The sequence below is a fragment of the Lampetra fluviatilis genome, chromosome 10 (assembly GCF_964198595.1).
Source record: "Lampetra fluviatilis chromosome 10, kcLamFluv1.1, whole genome shotgun sequence".
In the NCBI taxonomy this organism is placed as follows: domain Eukaryota; kingdom Metazoa; phylum Chordata; class Hyperoartia; order Petromyzontiformes; family Petromyzontidae; genus Lampetra; species Lampetra fluviatilis.
Window position 1 is genome coordinate 6,630,888 of NC_136284.1, and position 19,834 is coordinate 6,650,721.

General features: G+C 42.6%; 1 protein-coding gene across 1 annotated transcript in view; it reads left to right on the forward strand.

The window, feature by feature from the left end:
* The window catches only part of LOC144934496 (F-box/LRR-repeat protein 20-like), a 39,697-nt gene that overhangs the window by 9,059 nt on the left and 10,804 nt on the right, over nt 1–19,834 (forward strand). Inside the window, exons 3-9 of the mRNA XM_078860315.1 lie at nt 1,425–1,479; nt 2,110–2,184; nt 8,828–8,922; nt 12,731–12,799; nt 14,911–15,006; nt 15,708–15,834; nt 17,976–18,050. Of these exons, the coding sequence (XP_078716441.1) occupies nt 1,425–1,479; nt 2,110–2,184; nt 8,828–8,922; nt 12,731–12,799; nt 14,911–15,006; nt 15,708–15,834; nt 17,976–18,050 (592 nt within the window). The remainder of the gene's footprint in view (nt 1–1,424; nt 1,480–2,109; nt 2,185–8,827; nt 8,923–12,730; nt 12,800–14,910; nt 15,007–15,707; nt 15,835–17,975; nt 18,051–19,834) is intronic.

The following is a 19,834-nucleotide window of genomic DNA, read 5'->3' on the forward strand; positions in this document are numbered from 1 at the left end:
GAAACAATAAATAAATGGAATAAATGAATAAATATATGGAATAAATGAAATAAATGAACATTGGACTATACCTGTAATAAGGAGATTTGATGGCTTGAGTGGAAGGTGGTGAGGAGGAGGAGGTGGTTGTGTTATTGTTTGGGTGAGAGCTTCGCGTTAACTGAGCCTCTTATACGGTAAAACCTTGGGGCAAGCATCATGAATGCTGGCCATACGCGTCTCAGCTGTACAGGTTCTTTCAAGTCGCGATTGCCCGTTCGACCTCCGAATTTCGTTGGGTTTCTGGGGGAATTTTTTTTCGGAGATATCGTTTGAACACCGATTTGTTCGAGTTCTGGTGCGTCCGATCTCCGAGGTTCTACTGTACCTTGATTCCTCCAATACAATTTTAATTTTAAGGAACATGTCTTCGAGTGTGGCTATAATTACCTTGGTGAGAGAGATGTTAACATTTTGCAGTGGCGAGATGTAGTTAACAATCTCGGCTGGTATGCATGAGGTCGTTTGTACGATCCCAATCCTGATGCCTGTATATTTGTAGTTTGAATATTCTCCTTGTGGTCGTGTGGATTTTTCTCTGGGTATTCCTGGTTTTTCCCTCCACATTTAGAAATATGCGTTTAGAGTATTTGGCTGCTAAAAATGTCAACATGATAAGCCACTTCATTTGTGGCCAGGTCGCTTCTGAAAAAGAACTATATAGCTCAGTGGGCCTTTCCTGGTAAAATTCAAAGTTTAGTTGTAGTATCTCCTCGCCCGACTCTTCTGATTTTTATTTTGTTACTTGTGCAATCTCATTGTCGCTGTTCCTTACTTGTGTTTTTATCAATTGTAAGTGATTGCATCAGTCCAAATTGAATCAAATGCCTTATGGTAATCTGCAAAAGCTCTACATAGTGGCATTTGATACGTTTCTCTTCTAGAGTGTGATTTGTGGTAGACGTGGTAGAAAAACGTTTTCTAAATATAATTTCCTCATGATTGGTTGACCTCTAAATTGACCATTTTTAAGTTCTCTAATCATCAGGAACAGTTTATATATCCACATGACAAGAGGCTGATGGACCTGCAATTCATCAAGTCACGTGATTGACACACAGCTCCATGGGGCCTTTTTGGGCAGACTTCTTTAGTTAAATGTGAAATGTGTTTTTTTTCCAGCAGCCACCGACTTCTGAGATCATCAGCAGAGAGTGGGGAGCCCCACCCCTTTCCGCACATCTGTGACGAGTGCAGCGTGATTGATCCCTGACATTCTCAAGTTCCTGTCACTATTAGGAGCGCCGTAGGGATTCAATGGGATTTTAATCTCGTGTATCAACAGGAACAGAGGCGGGATTTAACGGCGAGCACAACACCACCCGCCCTGCAGCGTGTGACACCACTGGAGTGCTGGCCATGATTATTGATTGTGCTCTCTGTAGGATATTCTCCTGCCTGGATGTGGTCACACTCTGTCGCTGTGCCCAGGTGTCCAGGGTAAGAAAAGCCGTTTCATTAGTTGCTTCTCAACCTGTCACTCTTGACTGATTTAACATTGAGCATCACGACCAGTTTTATACAATATATAGATACCTTGCTATTTCTTTCATTGGTGTACTATTTTTGTTCATGCTTTGGTTATTTTAGCGACCCATGCCACTTTTGAAAATAAGACTGTATCCTGGTCCCTTGAGTTCTAACCTGGTTAAACAAAATAAACTTGAAACTTGAGTCTGAGTAATGCTTGGATGGGTGACCTTTATGGGTGGTCACAGGGACTGCTGTTTGATACAAACTGATATAAGCAATTCTACACCGATGACAATCTTCAAAAGAACCTCTCAAGCACAACCTTTTTTATAAATAGAAGCACAGCATTACCTGGCTCGTCGGTTTCAACATTGTATATTCTCAGGAGTGCACGAGCGTGTATTTGTGTCCTTACGTACCAAGACCGTTGTCAGGTAGCTTTCTCACAAGAGCACGGGAGAGTGGTACCTTAGTAATAACAATAACATCCTGCTCATTGTGAAACACGTAGCAAACCAGGGAGCCTCCTCGTCATTTGTGACCGTGCAAAAATGTTTATCGACGGCGCTGTTCTCACCATTTTTTTCCCATCTCCAGTCATGGAACGTCCTCGCTCTGGATGGCAGCAACTGGCAGAGGATCGACCTCTTCAACTTTCAGAGGGACATAGAGGTAAGTGTCCTTCTGGGCCGTGTGACCGCCACCATGCACCACCGTGAGCCAATCGCCAGGGAGCGTTGGTGGCCTTGCACCTCAAGAGTCTAGGGGTTGTGAATTGATAATCGATTTATCTTTTGGTATACTTGTTTATGGAATCGATTATCAATTCAAAAAGGTCATGGAAGCAATAATCGAAACCAACCGTGACAACGTTCAAATTGCACGATGTATTCAAATAGCTTTGGTCACGGGGCGGCAACCCACTGCATACAATATATATAAATAAACTTAGTCCTTTCTCAGTCCATTTGCTAGATGAAGGTCTCATCATGCCGTAAAGGTCATAGGGTTGTTTGGATATGCTTCACTATGCTAATCAGTGGCTTTTTATTTATTGTTAATTTGCATGTGATTATCCATAGTGCAAAAACAAGAAACTTATAACCCCGGTGAGAAACCTTCTGTCCGCTTTAAAATGCAAAACAAAAGGAATATCTCTTACAGATAACAGGCGTGTAACGAAACATCCGTTCATCAATTAAAAACTAATTTCTACACCTGCATTAATTACTGTGTGTGATAATCGATTTATGGTTTGTGCAGATCTCGTGCCAATTTTTAAATGTGTCTAATGGAGCAGCACACAGGTGGAATAATAATGAGACACTATATAAACCAGATGCAATAACAAGACTAACTAATCGGGTGGCTTTTTGTTAACTGATTTTGCAACCTAAAAAAACGGTTAGAATCACAAACGAGCCAACACCCTTGAGAGGACGTCCACCGTGGTGAGGGTGGCTAAATCTGCTGATGCGCCGGTACTGGGCGGATTGCCGCATCATCAATCAGTGGATAGGTCATAGCTGATAATGATGATATCTAATTGCTGGATGGTGAATCACTACTTGCCTAGTTTGTACATACCCAGGCTTGACAACAGCGTAAAGCTTCGTTGGTGGTTTGGGGTAAGCATGTCGGTTTATAAACTAGAGGAGGCGCCATGATGTGTACATTCATATCCACTATCAGTGGTAGTGCTGTCACATGAACGTGTTGTGATGGAGCACCTGCCTGTAACAGTAACGTTCTCAATCATTAACAAAACCTCACAGTTGTGTTTAGTAGCCTGCGACCACACACCCTAAGTGTGTATCTACAAGATGAGAGCTGTTTTGTGGGTTGCATCTTCCTGTATTAGCGTTTGCATAAACCTCGTAGAATGTTCCTACCTCGGAACTGGAAACGACCTTGGCATAGTATGGTTGATGTGGATGCACGTCAAGGCTGGGGCTAGGCTAACATCAAACACCACGGTCTCAGGAAAAGGTCTCCTGACAGCGTCTCGTGGGGTCGCTGAACTGCAGCCAGGGGCAAGTGAATAATGATAGAAAATGGACATATGTGCTCCATGGTCTTCTTTGCAAATGTATCCAAATGGGTTGGGTGTTTTTTTAATGATTTATAGTTATATGGTAATGATTTACAGCTCTCCGCTGCTGGATGAGGGCCTCCCTCCACACCTTTGTGATCATTTGAGCATACTTCACAACGCTGTTCAGTGTGGGTTGGTGATGAGCATGGTAGGCCCACGTCAAGATCGGATATCGCACGCCACTGATGTTAGTCGTGGCCACGAATTAAACTCACATTTCCAGATTTGTAGCACAGTGTACAAACCATTGCGTCTCTGCCCACCCTGCTCATTGTTAGAAATAGATATATAAGGATCAAAAACACATTGGTGTACAACACTGCCTTAAAATAATATTTTTAAAATCTGTGACGTTTCGAGCAATGGCCCTTCTTCATAGCACAAATGTAGAGAGACCAGAGAGGGTGACTGCACTCACAATGGGGCCTGATGAGAATTACATTTAAAAAATGTTTTCCCAAGAACCAGTTCATAAATGGGCATATGAATGGTTACCTAAGTGCAGCTATCGAGTACCAGACAAATCCTTCAATGAGCAAACATATTACGAAATTAACTCATTTAAACTTATAAAATGTTGCTGGCACAATGCAATGTGGGAAGGTTTGTTTTTTGTGAGGAGCTACCCCACCACCCCCCTCCTTGGCAGTGCATTCCTGGGTCCAATTACTATATAAATAAATATTGAGGCCTTTCCCTCCTAATTTCCATGGTCTTTCACGTAACATGGCTGTGAATTGCGTTGTTGTGTACATATGCTTTTAACCAACAATATACAGAATTGTTCATAACAGTATAAAAACGCCAAACTATTTGACTTTGTTTTATACATAGCCGAGTGCTGAGCTGGTCGGTGCAGGGTGAAACTGGATGTTTAGGTTAACCATTCACCAGTGTCTGGAGGCTGACTAATTCAATTGAACAATGGGCAACACTCTAACACATTAGACACTGCAAACACAAGTGAATGAAGAAAACGGAAGACGTCGGAAAGAGGATGAGACGAGTGGAAGTCTCATTGGCAAGAAGATGAGGCTCCTATGGCTCGAACATCTACTCGCCATGAATACCGCAGTGGCGGTTACCACAAAAACGGAAAGAATGGAAACCCCGACACAGGGAAGACGGAAAAGGGGAATACCTAGGAGCACATGGTGAGACACAGTAAACAGCGACTTGGCACAGTGAGATCTAACAATAACAGGAAGGGGTGGAATGAACACGTGTCGTAATGCCACCTGGTGATGATGAACACCTGGGTGTAGTTTCTCGCCATTATTATTATATATCCACGTTGTGGGTGTCTTTTACATAATAGCAGTGCGCACATTGCCCACATAGTTTTGAGTGCTCGCAATACGAGGCTTGGGCATTGCAGTGTCTTTCATTGTACCCACTCTCATTTCATAGCCTGCTAAAGTGTACCGCCGACATCGCTGTAACCATATTGGGATTAGACTGCGCAGAGTTTGAGCCAGGAACTTAGGGCCTGGCTGTGACCAAATCACCTGCCCAGTGTTGTCAGATCTCGGAACCTAAGCAGGCCTGAAGCCTGGATATTGTGCTGGATGGTTGTGTGAGAAACAGGAGGCAGTGTAGAAATATTCATTGTTAAGCTGTTCTTCTATGCTCCCACGGTCTGTGCACTCCACCTTCACGCGTCCGCACTGACCAGTGTGGTGAAGCGGGGGGGGGGAAATAACCCCCATGGGCCGCACACATTCATTAAAAGTGGCTGTACATCCACCGAAAACCGAGGTTATTGCTTTCCTCTTGATACGTTTTGTTATTTACTGTATTTGCATTAAACGGAGGAGCAAGCGTAAGAATGACCGAAGACGATGATGATGATAATACTCCTGTTGAGTGCGATGGGATGGTATGTGTTGATGCGGAGACACCTGCACCAAACGTGTGCACACCCGTGGCAGTGGTAAATGTTTATTCCTGGCAGCAAGCCAGCACATTAAGCACCCACTGGGGCAGAATTTTAATAGCTATTGGTACATAAAAGGGGACACTCCATGCATTAAACAGCTGGTGGCCCAGTGGCAATTTAAAGGTTGAAATTTGTAATTCTTTAACCGGCAAAAGAAAACATGTGAAGTACCACAATGTCATTAAAGAATAACAGCCGTGTAGAGCAAGGGACATTTGCATTAAGCTTTGATTTTTTCAGAGCAAAGCATCTTTATCAATATGTGGAAATAATTCGATGGTGGCTGAAGAGCCTGTATGTGTGTGTGGTTTCAATGCATCCATAGTTTATTGGGTATGATGGTGATTGTGAGATGTCGTGAATAGATTATCCATTTTCGATAGATCATAGATTTCTGATAATCGTTTTCACAATCCTGAACGTTGAAGAAGTGTTGGAATTGATGATTGAATCCAGTTTAGTGTTAGCAAGAAAGTAATTGGCACAGCGGACATATAAACCGTACGGCTCGTTCCAATGTGAATGGTCAGTTGCAGCAACTGTATGGAAGGCTCATCAGTCACCGGGGTGTTTGGTATGTGTTAGATATTTAGTTTTGTATGGTAAAATAGTTGTTTCCCTTTTTGCAACAGTTATTGATAACGCGACAAAAACTAAAGCGTCCATTATCGCGAGCCACACAGCAGCAATACTCCCAACAGATTTTCTCGAATCTGTCTCAACGTTCTTGTTGGGTAAGCAAAAACGAATTTAAACATCGTAAAAACAACTCTGTACTCGTGTTTCATCACATTCCTTTTTACACACTTTTATTTAACTCACTCTGTTGTTGTTGGCATCTCCTCAAATTTTGTAACTCAATTTTAACCCACTTCCCAATGTGGTATCGACTGCAAACTTTGTATACTTATGTCGTACTGATGACAATACTATATTCTATAAAAAAAAATACAAAGAATATTTTTGAACATTCTTTTTAATATGTTATGTTTCGGCTTGGGTCTAATTGTCCACGCTCAACTGACGTTGGTTGTAAATCACCACGGGCCCCTTACGTTATGGCAAACTTTGCGGCCACTTCCTGGAATCGTGGAGTTCTGCCATTACGAGTACGGTACATTTCATTAAAGCGTGTTTTAAAAAAAGCATTTTTAAATATTACTTATTATTAACTGACCGGCAAATCTGCCCGGGATGTTTTGGTCCCTTGCTCAATGGCCATGCCGTGTTCCCACGAATCGAGCTGAGGTTGCCACCGCAGATTATGCGTTGCTGCTCGGCGATAAAATCGAGGGCGACAGTGATGGGATTACGTGCGTGCGTTGCCGCGCCGGCTGTTGTAATCCGCCGGTACCATCGATGCCATTGGCACTTCGCCGACCAACTTAGCCGCATCCACTGCTAGGTTGGGCAGATGATGACAAAAATATACAAATGTTTTTGTACTACATTCGTGGTAATTGTCGATTTTACATTTGCACAACGGTGGCAGTGGGTTCAGGGAACTGAATGTACACGGGTTTATTGGCAACATATCGCTATCACTGTTACAACACCCACCATCTCGTATACGGGCACATTACACTGTTATTTCATAAACAATGTTTGTCTAATATTTAGATAACATTTATAGATCTTCACTGTGTCTATTAGTTGTGTAAATGATGCATTGATTCAAATCGACCGTTACGCCCCAGCTAACTCCATTGAATCGTGTGTGTAAGCTTAAACTTGTCTGTGATTGGTATGTATTTTGTACGGTAGTGGTTTCATATGACCCCTCCAGCCACAGCACTCACCACAACATTCAAATAATCAATTTTGGAAGCAAATCTCTACACATTCTCTTCACAATTCATTGGATCGCAGGGACAAGGGGACGGATCATTACACCCCTAATGTGTCTCAACAAAGGCGTCGTCCATCTGCATGCACAATGGGATTTTATAGGTACCAGTCGGAATATGGCACAAATACAAATCATTTTCATTATTTTTCAAAGTGGCAAATTCAAAATGTGAACGTGCCGATTATTCTTTATGATAAGTCCATACATTTGGGGCTTCAACTTACCAGGATTATATTGAGGAGGCTTTTTCACAAGTTTATTATTTCTCATTATGTTGGGTTTTTTCTCCCACAAAGTATCTCGTCCTCTTCGAATGGCCACATTAAGCACTTGCTGTGCAAAGGTGGGAATCATTCATCACTTGGTGTCATTGTGTTCCTGCTGAGACCTCAGGAGGGCCCCCTACCCCCCACGCTGACTACAGACTGAACCACAGAGTATGGCACAACGTATCTGACAGGAGCGTGTACGCCTTCACCGCCTCACCAGGGCATTGTGGGCTATGTCTGAGTAGTTTGACCACCAATGGAGTTGGCCAAACAGCCCAATAAAGGACCAAAATGCTTGGACAATTGTTGCTGCCAATTCTGGCTGCCTTCCTACATGTCTGTGGTTTCCCGTGTGTCTAAATAAGTATCTCCCTCCTCGGCGTGAACGAAAACTCTACGCGTTACAAATTCAAAATTTTTGCCAGGTCTGGTTCGATTGGTGACCTGGAATGTATTTATGCACGGAGTATAACGACATCACAATGCGTGTGTGTGGCTACCAGTCACGGGCCAGTCTACCAGGAACCCGGAAACAATTTTGTGAAACAATTTGGTGAAACAATTTGGTGGAACAATTTACCCCCCCTTCCTTCCCCTTTGGCAATGACATGATTTGTAATTCGGGGTTGTGGTCAAACCTGGGTTCAATAATAATTACAATTACAGCTCAGCATTGTAAGCTCAAGTTACAATTACACCCGAATTGTGATTGCCATCCATTATTAATGACAATTACAATTGAAATTGACCACATGTCTGGTTGTGCTTCTGTTATAATTATTATTGTTTACATTGCAGTGAAAGTTAACACCTCTAGTGGCTGTAGGAGTGGCATGTACCCATTACATGCAACATCTACAATGATAATATATATCAATGCAAATAGGTGTCTTTAGCAGCAAATATATTACAGATATTCCAGAGTGATTTTCATGTCAAAGACATCACCATTATTGTACTTCTTCGATAAGAATTACATTTTTACGTAATGTACTTGATTCGGTGCAGGAATCATGAGCTTTATAATTCATGTTAACCAACTAATTGATGTATCACCCCACCCCTAGCTGTTAAGGTCTCACAATTTAAGGCTGGAGTCTTATGATGTCCCAACATCTCATGCTTGACTTTGAACGTGTGTGTGTGTGTGCCTTCCCCCACAGGGGCGTGTGGTGGAGAACATCTCCAAACGCTGCGGCGGGTTCCTCCGGCAGCTGGGCCTGCGTGGCTGCCAGGGAGTGGGCGACAGCGCACTGCGGTAACAAGGACTGCTCGCTATGGAATCTTGCCAACGCACGTCCCGAGCAGAATGGTCAAAGTTCACTCGAGGAAGGCCCCGGTATCTTGTGGTCACCATGACCATGAAATGACAGTGGGGAACAGAGCGGAGCAGGGCGATTAATCTATTATTGTTTTCGTTGGAAGCGTCGAAAATAAACTTTTTGATGGATAACTGGAAAAAATTAACGCAATCTGTGGGTCATTTTCAATTGGCCGTGGGCCCGAGGAGGAGGAAGCATGATGAGAAGGCATCTCTGAGGGGAGAGGGAGCGCATGTGTGTGTGTGACATTTCGAATTGGCTGGTGGGAGTGCTCTGTCTATATGGGTAAGCGTGGGAGTGTAGCATCAGTAGTGTTTATGTGCAGCGGGGGCGGTGAGTGTCGTGTTGATGAGTGGTGAACAACAATGTGGATGAGTTAATTTACATATATTCCTCGACTTGCGAACGTGTCTTGTTGCGGAGCCACATTCACTAAGTCAGTGTTCGTAAGTCGAGGATGATGTGTTTATATTTGATGTTAACCTATAGGGCCTTGAATTGTGATCACCGGAATAATGTATTATCATTATGAGCAAGCTGCAGAAATAACCAAAAATAATAATAAATTAACAAATAGAACATTCACAATGTTCCAGTAATTATCACTGGCTGTTTTGTTCAAATGTGTACTTTGGTTTGGATTTCATTATAATTAATTTAATGTCAGCATATGTACATATAATTGGATGGAACTTTTGGGATTTAAATTGTGTTATTGCCTGTCATTGCCGTCAGTTTAACACGCGTAGGCTTTCGCGACCAATATCATCCATAATTTATTTTTTTGGATTAGATCGCGTAAATATAAATGTGTCGTTAAACCCGCCACCACCCGACACAGCCAACTAGTAAGGGTTGTCACGTAAACACAACGTGGCCAATTCATCACTAGTACAGCACCGGTGTGTTGGAGAGCAAATTCATAACATTTACAATCTGAGTACGACGTTTCGCCAACAATTACAACTAGCATCATCAGGCGACAGCCACATTTGTGGAGAAATCCGCCTGTTTCGTTACATGTAATTTGCATGTTCTGTTTACGTACAAACCTTACTAATTGGCTGTGTCCGGTGGTGGCGGGTTTAACGACACATTTATATTTACGCGATTTAACTAATAAAAACTATATTATGTCATTGCCGTATTTAGCAATTAATAATTTCTTCAGAAACATTAATTTAATTGTGCCTGCGCCACATTTTTCCTAAAATAAATCAAGGCTGCTGTGAAGATCGACCAATCTTCTAAGAGCTCACAATGTAACAATTTCCTGTTATACTACTTTGGCAGTTGTGCACAGTACAAATAACAAACACTTGATCAGAACCATTGCCTGAAATGTCACCGCGTGCATATATCTATTTTTTTCTTTTTAGTGCGTTGCTATTGAAGAATGTGTTTAGATGTGGTTGCAGGTGCTCAGACAAGTGAGAACTTAAACATTTTGGCTCTGCTGGAAAAACAACAGCAATAACTACAATAAGAACACCATTGGCTCTACACCACAGTGCAGACTGCACCGTAGACTCCGGATAGGAAGGCGTTAACAAAGGCTCTTGCAAGCAACACAATGGTGCACTTGTGGATGATCGACTTGTAAATGTCGCGTTTTAATCTGGGGCTTTACACGTGACTGAGTGCAGAGTGATCATGTCAGGCAGGTGATTCGCGTGCGTTCGCCACACAGAACATTGCCAGTCAAGCTGATGGTCTTTAGCAGTGCTTACCCACAGCAGTGTGAACATCCATAACCAGTGGTGAGATACGTTGTGGCCAGCCCGTAATGTCCCAAACAAAGCCCTAACACAAGAACTACCTGCCTGCTTGTCTCGAAGACACTGGATGGCACTTAACCATGTTAAAATTATGCATGCAGGTGAGGCTACGTCCTCCAAAAGTGGCGAACTAAAAAATCGCCTTATTGTGACTGCGGCGGAGTGCAATCCATCACTCGCATCACCAATCATTGTCCCACATGCGCTTTTGCAGGAGGTACAAATTGAATCCATCTGGCGACCCCGGAACGCCATCCATTGGCTTCCAAACTCAATGAGCGGTTACAAATTAATCCGTTGTTTGACATGCACAAGGGGGTCGTATCTTGCCTAATAAAGGTTGAATTGTTAAAGACGGGCTAGGTTTATGCTGTTTTGCCTGTGGTTAGATCACCCCGAATGTACCGAATTTACCGAATTTCAATAGATCTTTAGGTCTTGGATGGGAGATGGCCTGCGAATCCCAGCCGTTTTAGGCTTGGGCTGCAAGGTGGCCAGGAAACATGCAATAGATTCTTGAGCCTATCTGTGTAGAGCTTTGAATGTGACTTCTTTTTTACAACCTTGGGTTTTTATCGAGGTGCTCTAAATTGTCTGCATCACTCAAAACACACGTTAATGACTAATCATACCAATCAATGCAGGACCCTCCTGATGAGGAGTCCTGAGACACAGGGATTCTCTCGTGGTTAAATGTTTTATCCGAAAGCATGTTTACTTACATTCGGCTTTGTAAGTGGAATACATGACCCTTGTTATTCAACACTACGAATGTAAGAAACTGCCCATCTCTTAATCCGTATTTGAATTGCTTACAGAAGTGGGATGTTTTGCATCTCTGGCAATTTTTTTCTCTTCTCCAAAATGTATGGTGGGCTTAGCTGATTGGACTTGTCCTGTGCTATTTTGTGTTCCAGTGCTCTGTAATTATGTGAAGCATTGACACAGATTTGGACCATATAAAGTTTTATTATAATCCTGCTAATAGTATATTGGCATTCACAATGCAGCCTGCTCATTCACGCTTCTTGGGGGAGCAGCCAGCTTTCGCTGCACACCACTGGTTATGGTTTTTTTTGGGGGGGTTATTTTTTATTTGTTTGCACTTGAATTTTAAACAGGACTCAAGGTTGAACATTTTTCATTATTTTGTATTTACATTACGGAAGTATAGACGGCTGTTGAATTGCCGGTTGATTCTTTCAAATTTCAATATAGAAAAATTGTCACCTGCGTCAAAGGCGGCTGTCAAGTTGAGATTGCTGATGACGGCTATAAAATATGTCTTCCGAGCTCCGTAAATGAAATATTATGTTTTTGTTGGTGTGTTGAAGAATTATTTGCATGCGGCCATTAATAGTGTTGTAGCTACATATTTCTGAACTAGAATTCATCACAAACTATGCTTGAACTTGGCTAAGCCTGACAATAGAGGCCCCGATTTAAGGAGGATGTTGTTTATGTTTTGGTTTCATATAAATATGTTCTAGTTCATAAAGAGTTCCATAACCACTACATATTAGTTAATATTTTTGCCCACTTATGTCGTGCACGTAAAACATTCTTTGGTTATGTTCAAAATAATTTTAAAAATCTGTGTAATACTTGTCACATAATTTGCTGACTTTACCAGCAGTTGCACTTTTGTGTGTTTTTTTAAACATAATTTACAACAAACAAAAGTTTAACTTGTTAATAAAAAAAAAAATCGGAAAATAATTTAGCATTTTAAAAAATGTCGTTGAATATTTACTGTGGTTCTTTAATACATGAACTTAAATAATGTTGAAGTGTTTGGAATTTGTTAGATTTTGCATAATCCTCGATGGATTGCGCGTTGCAGTTAAACTGCAGCGGGGCCCGATCACTCCGCATTGCTGATATATCGCGCATTTGCTGGGCTGATCTCTTTTATGATCAGTCATCCCCCTCCCCCCAACACATTCTGCTTTTTCTTCTTTTGCAGGACTTTTGCCCAGAACTGCAGAAACATTGAAATTCTGAATCTCAACGGCTGCACCAAAATCACAGACAAGTACGCGCGCACGCCAAATGCTCACATGCAAAGTTGGGGCACGGTACAGATTGACGACAAAGTAATGCAAGCAGAGTTGTCTTACCTCTCTTATTTTCTGCTCACTAATATTTCGTTCCACCTGTAAATTCGAGGGCTTCTAAACGCTCGTCGTCGTCGCTGCCGGGTCAGAATCCTTGGAACTCCCTGGCAAACGGCATTGTGGGCCCCACCCTCGCTGCAGGGGCTTGCAGCGGTTCAAGGAGAAGGCCCAGCCCCACCGACTTCTCGGCGCAACTCGGGATGGGCAATAAATGATGGATTAGCAACAATACCTACATCCAAAAGAATAATAATTTTTTTAAATGACCTGCGTGACCCCCATTACCATTGGCGGAGGATACGTGGCCGTGCTTCGCCACACTGCTCAGTCCATGCTAGATGTAGCGGTTAGCGCGCTGCGCTACGAACCTGGCGGCCCGAGTTCGATTCCCGCTCTCATGATTTACACCGGTGACGATTATCTGAACCGGTCCTGGATTTCCCCTTGTTCGACTTGGTCTCAAATGTGTACATGGAGCGATGTTTAAATATTGCCACTGGGGAGACAAAGGCGGCCGGGTGTGGTGCTGGCCACCCACCCCCTCGTGTGCCGTGCCGGCCTCCGTAAGTGCTCGCTAACAGTACTTGCTCCAACAGTCTGTTAAAGCTATACAGGGATCTTTCTAATGTACTTCGCTGACATGGGGAGCGCACCACTCGCATTCGGGTGACCCAGAGTATGCGAGCACGGGTTGGACTGTCGCATCGCTAGACCATGAGAATTCGGGACAGCCTTCATCCAGCAGCTGATTGATCATGGTTAATGCTGATGTCAAATACAATGCAACCCTATTGTGTAATTTTCCACGCTGTGGAAATACTGCACTCACAGTTCCGCGTCCCCGCAAACCGATTCGATGAATTGTAAAAATAATCCTTTGAGTAATTACAAATGCAATGGGCTCAAGATGCAGCGGGTAACATTGCGTCGTCCCTCCACCCTCTCTGCGCCTGCCTGGGTTTTGACCTGCAAGTCCCAAAGCAACAAGAGTTTCGCTGCTTTTAAATGGCCTTCGACAACACAGTATGACGGCTGCCTTTATCCTCAGTTTGGCGTGGTGGCGAAGCAAGGGGCGCTGGTGGATCACGTAGGTTTGTGAAACTCTCAAAGCCACTGGGCTGCAAGTTGTCCAGGAGATGGCAGTTCAGTTGGTTGTGAACCCATCAGTGCAGATCTTCGAGTGTTTAAACCCTTGTGCGAGGGAGTATTCTCTGTGTACTCTGGTTTCCTCACAGATGCAAAATACTTATTTTGATAATAATATAGCTTTCATCATCTGACTTTTTATGAGCCCATCTCCATTTTGGAAGTTGATCAAATTATGGTGCCATCGCCGCTTTTAAGGGTGATAACATTATGAGCTCAGTCATTTCTATTCCTACATTTCTCAATAAATTCTGGTCGCTACCTTTTTGACTAATCCTCAATGTCATCCAGCCAAGCTTGATGCTGCTTCCTACTCATTTTTATTCTGCTTCCCCCCCCCCCACTCCAGCATAATTTTTTTAAGTTGACCTTTCTATTTTTATACGGTGTGCCAACAGTTTGTCATTTTGTTAATTTCCTTTCAGTAGTAATGTTTAACAACTTTTCTTCATTTGTAATTTTACCACCTCAATATATGTTCATCTTATGTTTCGGCATTTCTTAATCGTTTCTCTGTAGTATCTCAATTTGAACTCTTCTAATCAATTGTCTTTTTTCTTAATTAAAAGTCCACAAATTCACGTAAATACATTTTATTTGTGTACATGTGTAGTCCTTTTGTCAATCAACTGCTGCATGAGGATCTCCCAACACATTGCGGTTCGTGGGGTGGGGGTTATTTTTCCATACTTCACCACGCTGGTCAGTGTGGGTTGGTGATGGCGGGGGAACGTTTTCAAAGTGGGTTCAGGCTCAGCACACGTATAAAGATTCAGGGCAATTTCAGGATTCCTGGTCTGGTGCCAGGACGCGTAACCCCAGCTCTGACCGCTCTTCCCTGTTGTGCCTGTCCGCGATGGTGCCATGTGTCGGACACTAACAGCACGTGCTCCAGCCTGGGCAAGTTCTGCTCCAAACTGAAGCAGCTTGACCTCACGTCCTGCACCTCCATCACCAACCACTCGCTCAAAGCGCTCAGGCAAGTCACGATGCCTGTCACAGCTCTTATGGTAATCGACAAAAAAAGAGCAAAGCTCCTTGTGTCCAAGTGTCATAGGCTAAACTCTAACTTTGAAAATTGCTTGCAATAATTAATTGGAAAAGACATTTAGAGCAAATTAACTAAATTTGCAGATACTTCTCCCTAACAAGATTATATTAAATTATGTCTGGCTTCATGTCCGTGCCGTTTTGCCTGCATAGGCATTGGCATTGGCAGTGACAAAATAACTGGCTTGTGGCCATACGAGATGGGCTGCTGGGGGTGGTGATGGTGCGGAGCGCTCAAGGGATGAATCCAATTAAAGTCTGAGCTCTACAAAAGTGCTACTTGTCGCAAGGCAAGGAGGGAACGAATAAGACTGGAGGGATATGGTGGCAGACGTGGCTGTGCTTGGAGGGGCATTGTATGAAGATTATAGCCGCATCTACGTGTCCGCACAAAAGGTTAATTGCAAATAAGCTACCAGGAGGAATATTTTGTACAATAGAGCTGATAGTTCTCGGAATATTTCGTACGAAAAATAAAATGTAAGCAGAAAAGATGTGCACAAACAACGTGTGCCCCATCAGGAGAGCTTTTTTTTATGCCAGTGCTGCTTGTGCTGATCTTTTTTTTTTATTTCTCCCCGACCACGCCTGCTGACTGATTTTGTTTTCTTTTTATCCCTCCTGGTGTAGCGATGGCTGCAAAGGACTAGAGCATCTCAACGTGTCGTGGTGCGACAACGTGTCGGAGGATGGTATCACGGCGCTTGTGAGGGAGTGCCCCGGCATGAAGGTCCTGCTACTCAAGGGCTGCCACATGGTGAGGCCCACCGAGGATTTTCCTGCCCTTCGTTAGGTCATTCAGTTTTTAACCAATGTTTATGTTTTTGTTAATTCGGATGGTTTTTAGCATCTGAAAAAAAAAACTATACAAGCAGAAAGAAACCCATTTGGATGTAATTGTAATTGAAGGATTTTTTTAATTTTGCAATTTTGTTATTAACGTTCTGGATATCTTCATGGCGATTTCACCAAAAATACTGCATTTCATTGGATGATGATATTATTTGAGGACGATCAAAGCCTCAACACATTCGATCATACTGCCATAAAATGTTAAATATATATGGTTAGATTGCAAACAATCACCCGTAATCTCTGCTATGAAGAAGGGTCATTGCCCTAAATGTCACTACCTATGATATATATTTTTTCCGTATAAGGCAGTGCTATTGACGAATGCATTACGTTTTTTGTTTATTGTGTTTGTCTTCCTCTTTCCATCACAGTAGCTCCATTTTTTTATTTTGAGGTAAATCAGGCTAAGTTCTGACAGGCTCACTATAGTAATGTTAGTATGATTGAATAATGTGAAACTACATGTGCGTGGTGTGCGCATGTGTTTGTTTTTATTTCTGTTGGTTGTCTTGCGATTGGGTGCCAGCATGCATACGCTCGGCCACAGCTCCAACACTGCCATGTTAAAATCAGATGCAGCATTGGGTGAAATTCACCCAGTGAAATCTTAAAACAAATTAATAAAATAAACCCCTTCTGCAGAAAAAAATCAGCGAGTTAACACTGTCATAAAAAAAAATTGGAACAAACGTTAGCACGTTGCCATTGTGTTGTGCACTGTAATTAAACCGTAGGCACGATGCCGTTGCCTTTGCCCCAAGTGTATTTGTTGGTTTGTGCTCCTCTTGCGTAAGTGGCGATAATTACAAATGACTTGGTGCATTGCGAGTGGCACGATGGAATTGATCACCTAAAATAAACAACGGCGCGAGTTTAAGGGGAGAAGAAAAGCACCGCATTCATTCAGACAACTTGTACACGCTCACTAACTGGTGTGGTAATATGGAAAGTGATCATGGCATTGTTCTGTTCCCATGAGCACAGTGTGCTGTTATTATTTCCGATTGCTGTTTGCAATAGTTGTGAGATGTGTTATGGCTGATTATTCATAAGGGACATCTGCGATGATCTATTATTCACTTCTGGATGCAGGCCTCCCTAAGCTGTCACCATCTCTTATGGTCTTGCGATATAACAATCGTTCTTGCACCTGTACGCAAACAGATTTTAACTTTCCATCTCTGCAGTTGACGTCCTCTCAGGCATTTTCTCTCGTTTGGCTGCCACTCCATTGTTCATTTATTACCACCGGCCATCATCCCTTCTAGACATATTTCTGCCCAAGTCAACTTGTTCTTATTCACAGTCAATATGATGTCTTTAACATTCGTATTTTATGAAGTCCACATGTTCCTCTTCCTGTCTCGCTGTATTCCTAGCATGCTAAACTCCTCTCTTCTTTCAGCATTTATTCCATTTTCTCCACCAATCTCCATGTATGCGATCTATGTTGTCATTGCGGGTAGGTTACTCTGACTAAACACATTATTCCTTAAGCGCACTTACATTTGCTCTTCATCATTACGTTCAGTCCTCCAAAAGCAGTACAACCTACTCTCATCCACATTTTTTTCATTATTTTTATTCTGGTCTGCTTCAAACAAATTTCACCAATTGTTGAGTTAACCTGTCGTACATGACTTTTGTTAATGCCGGTATTTAGCTTCAGCCCATCTTTGCAGCCATTTTTATTTCGTTCTTCTAATATTTCCTGAAGTGTAATTCCCATTAAACATCACAACTGCAATCGGCAATCATCAGATGGTTAATATTTCTAGAGTTGTATACGCCTTAGTTTTTCCGATCCAATGTTTGGAAAACATCTTCGAATGTCACTCTAAATACAGATCCATGAAGATTTTTTTTTTAATCAAATCCAGAACATATTTAAAATCAGGCTTCTTCTGAATAAACAGAATAAAAAAATGCGACCACATCACTAATTATTTCCTCTGCAAAGCATGCATATTTGTAGAGCTGTTTGTTTAGTTGTAACCCGTAAATGTTTCCTATGAAACCCTTCTGTTCCCCGTTTGTGTGAAGGTGAATGATGGCGCTCTTAAGCAGGTTGGCAAGTACAGTCCTGGGCTCATCACCCTTAACCTGCAGAATTGCTCCGTAAGTTGAATTAAAATAATGCAAACCTTCTTACGAAAGCTGTTGCAAATAGCCAATGTCGGTTCAGTATTTTAGGTGATCCGCTTCGGGGTCCACATGCGTGGGTGATGGTTAAGAATGCGTAGTAGTCTTCCCCGATGTGTATCCGGGTTGTACCGCGCTTTGTTTGGCCATGAGGACGTCTCGCCTTTTGCTTCCACGCGCTGGGGGAGCCTCTTTGGGAACAGAAGCTCCCCAGCATGCCAACCGAAACGTCGGACATCGTGCCAAACAACGTGGAAAACCTGAAAACACACTTCAGAGAAGCTATATACAGCACAACCACCAACACGTAGCCAGTAGTGTAAAATCATGAGTGGTAAAGGGATTTATCAACGAAAGAATGACCACCAAACCAAGGCCCTTTAGTTGCGATGCTCACTGCCTCTGCATCTCTACTCCAAGTCATATCAGTGGCATAATCAAATCCTTTCAGCCAATTATTTTTTACGTATTTGAGTTGACTTGATTTTCAGCTGGATTCATTCGTCAATAGCTTTTTGAATTTGTATTACTGTTGATGAACGCACCGAGATGCTCCACATGAAGAGCACTTTAGAAAAGCAAACTGTGTTGCAATGTAATTTGCATCCCTTTTTCAGTCCACTGCTGAATGAAGTTCTCCCCATGCCGTATCTGTCATGCAGCTTGTGTGACTATACTTCACCACCCCAGTCAGTGCTGGTTGGTGAAAGGTCTTGCCAAGGATCAGTTCAGATATTAGTCGCCACTGATGTTAGCCGTGGTCGGGAATGGAACTAAAATCACCAGGTTCACAAAAGTGCATCGCGCTAACCATTGCACCACCAATACCCCCGTGTGCTCATTAACGGTGTAAAAATCACAGCTCGTGATCCAATGCGAGGCTCATTTAACCGATTAATGCATCACACAATCTTGTTTTAATTAAAAATGCATTGCTGTAGAGAAGCCAATTAAAGTCATTAAGTTTAGACACAAGGAGCTGAATGGGACAAAACATAAGCATCCTTTCCTTACAAGGATTTGCCCAGCCTGCGCCGCCCTGACTCTGCGAGCATACCACTCCGTTGGAAATTCCATGCATCAGGGTTGTCAAATGCCATGCGCAAGACTGACGACCTGTCCGAGATATAGAGTAACCCAGTCTGGGAAGAAAAAAAAAAACTAATCGCCCAAGAAGCTTCGCCGCTAATGCATTTTCTTTCCTCCAAGTCTACAAGCAGATGGATGGAGCCGCCGTGGTTGAATGTGCGAACTAAAGTCACAGCGGGCTCATTAGCCGCCCTGGAGTGGCTCGTTGCAGAACAACACTCTCGTGCCGCCGTGTAATAAGCTAAAGTGATGAGGCAGTGTTCCTGTCAGGTTCTATTTTGTAGATTACATATTTTTACCCTTCATATTTATTCGTCTAATAAAAAAAACCCGACAGCACTCTTAACAAGTGCCTGCTTAATTATTGCAGTTTTGTAGGTCGTTTAAAAAAGGGTAGTATCCATTTTGACTTTATGCTGGCACTCGGTGGCTTTTTAAACTCTTTGTTGTTGTTGAACATTTTAGTGACCCAGATCACTTGTAAATGAGACTTATCCTGGTCTCTTGCAGTTCTCACCTGGTTAAAATAAATTTCAATTTAAAAATTCTAACATTAGCAGTGGTCCTAAAACAACTTTTTAAAATCATTCTCCATCTATGTGCTTGTCGTGATGCAGCTGGTGTATGCTGTGGTGCACCAGTGCAGTTAATATCTTTCTTCGGTGGCGAAA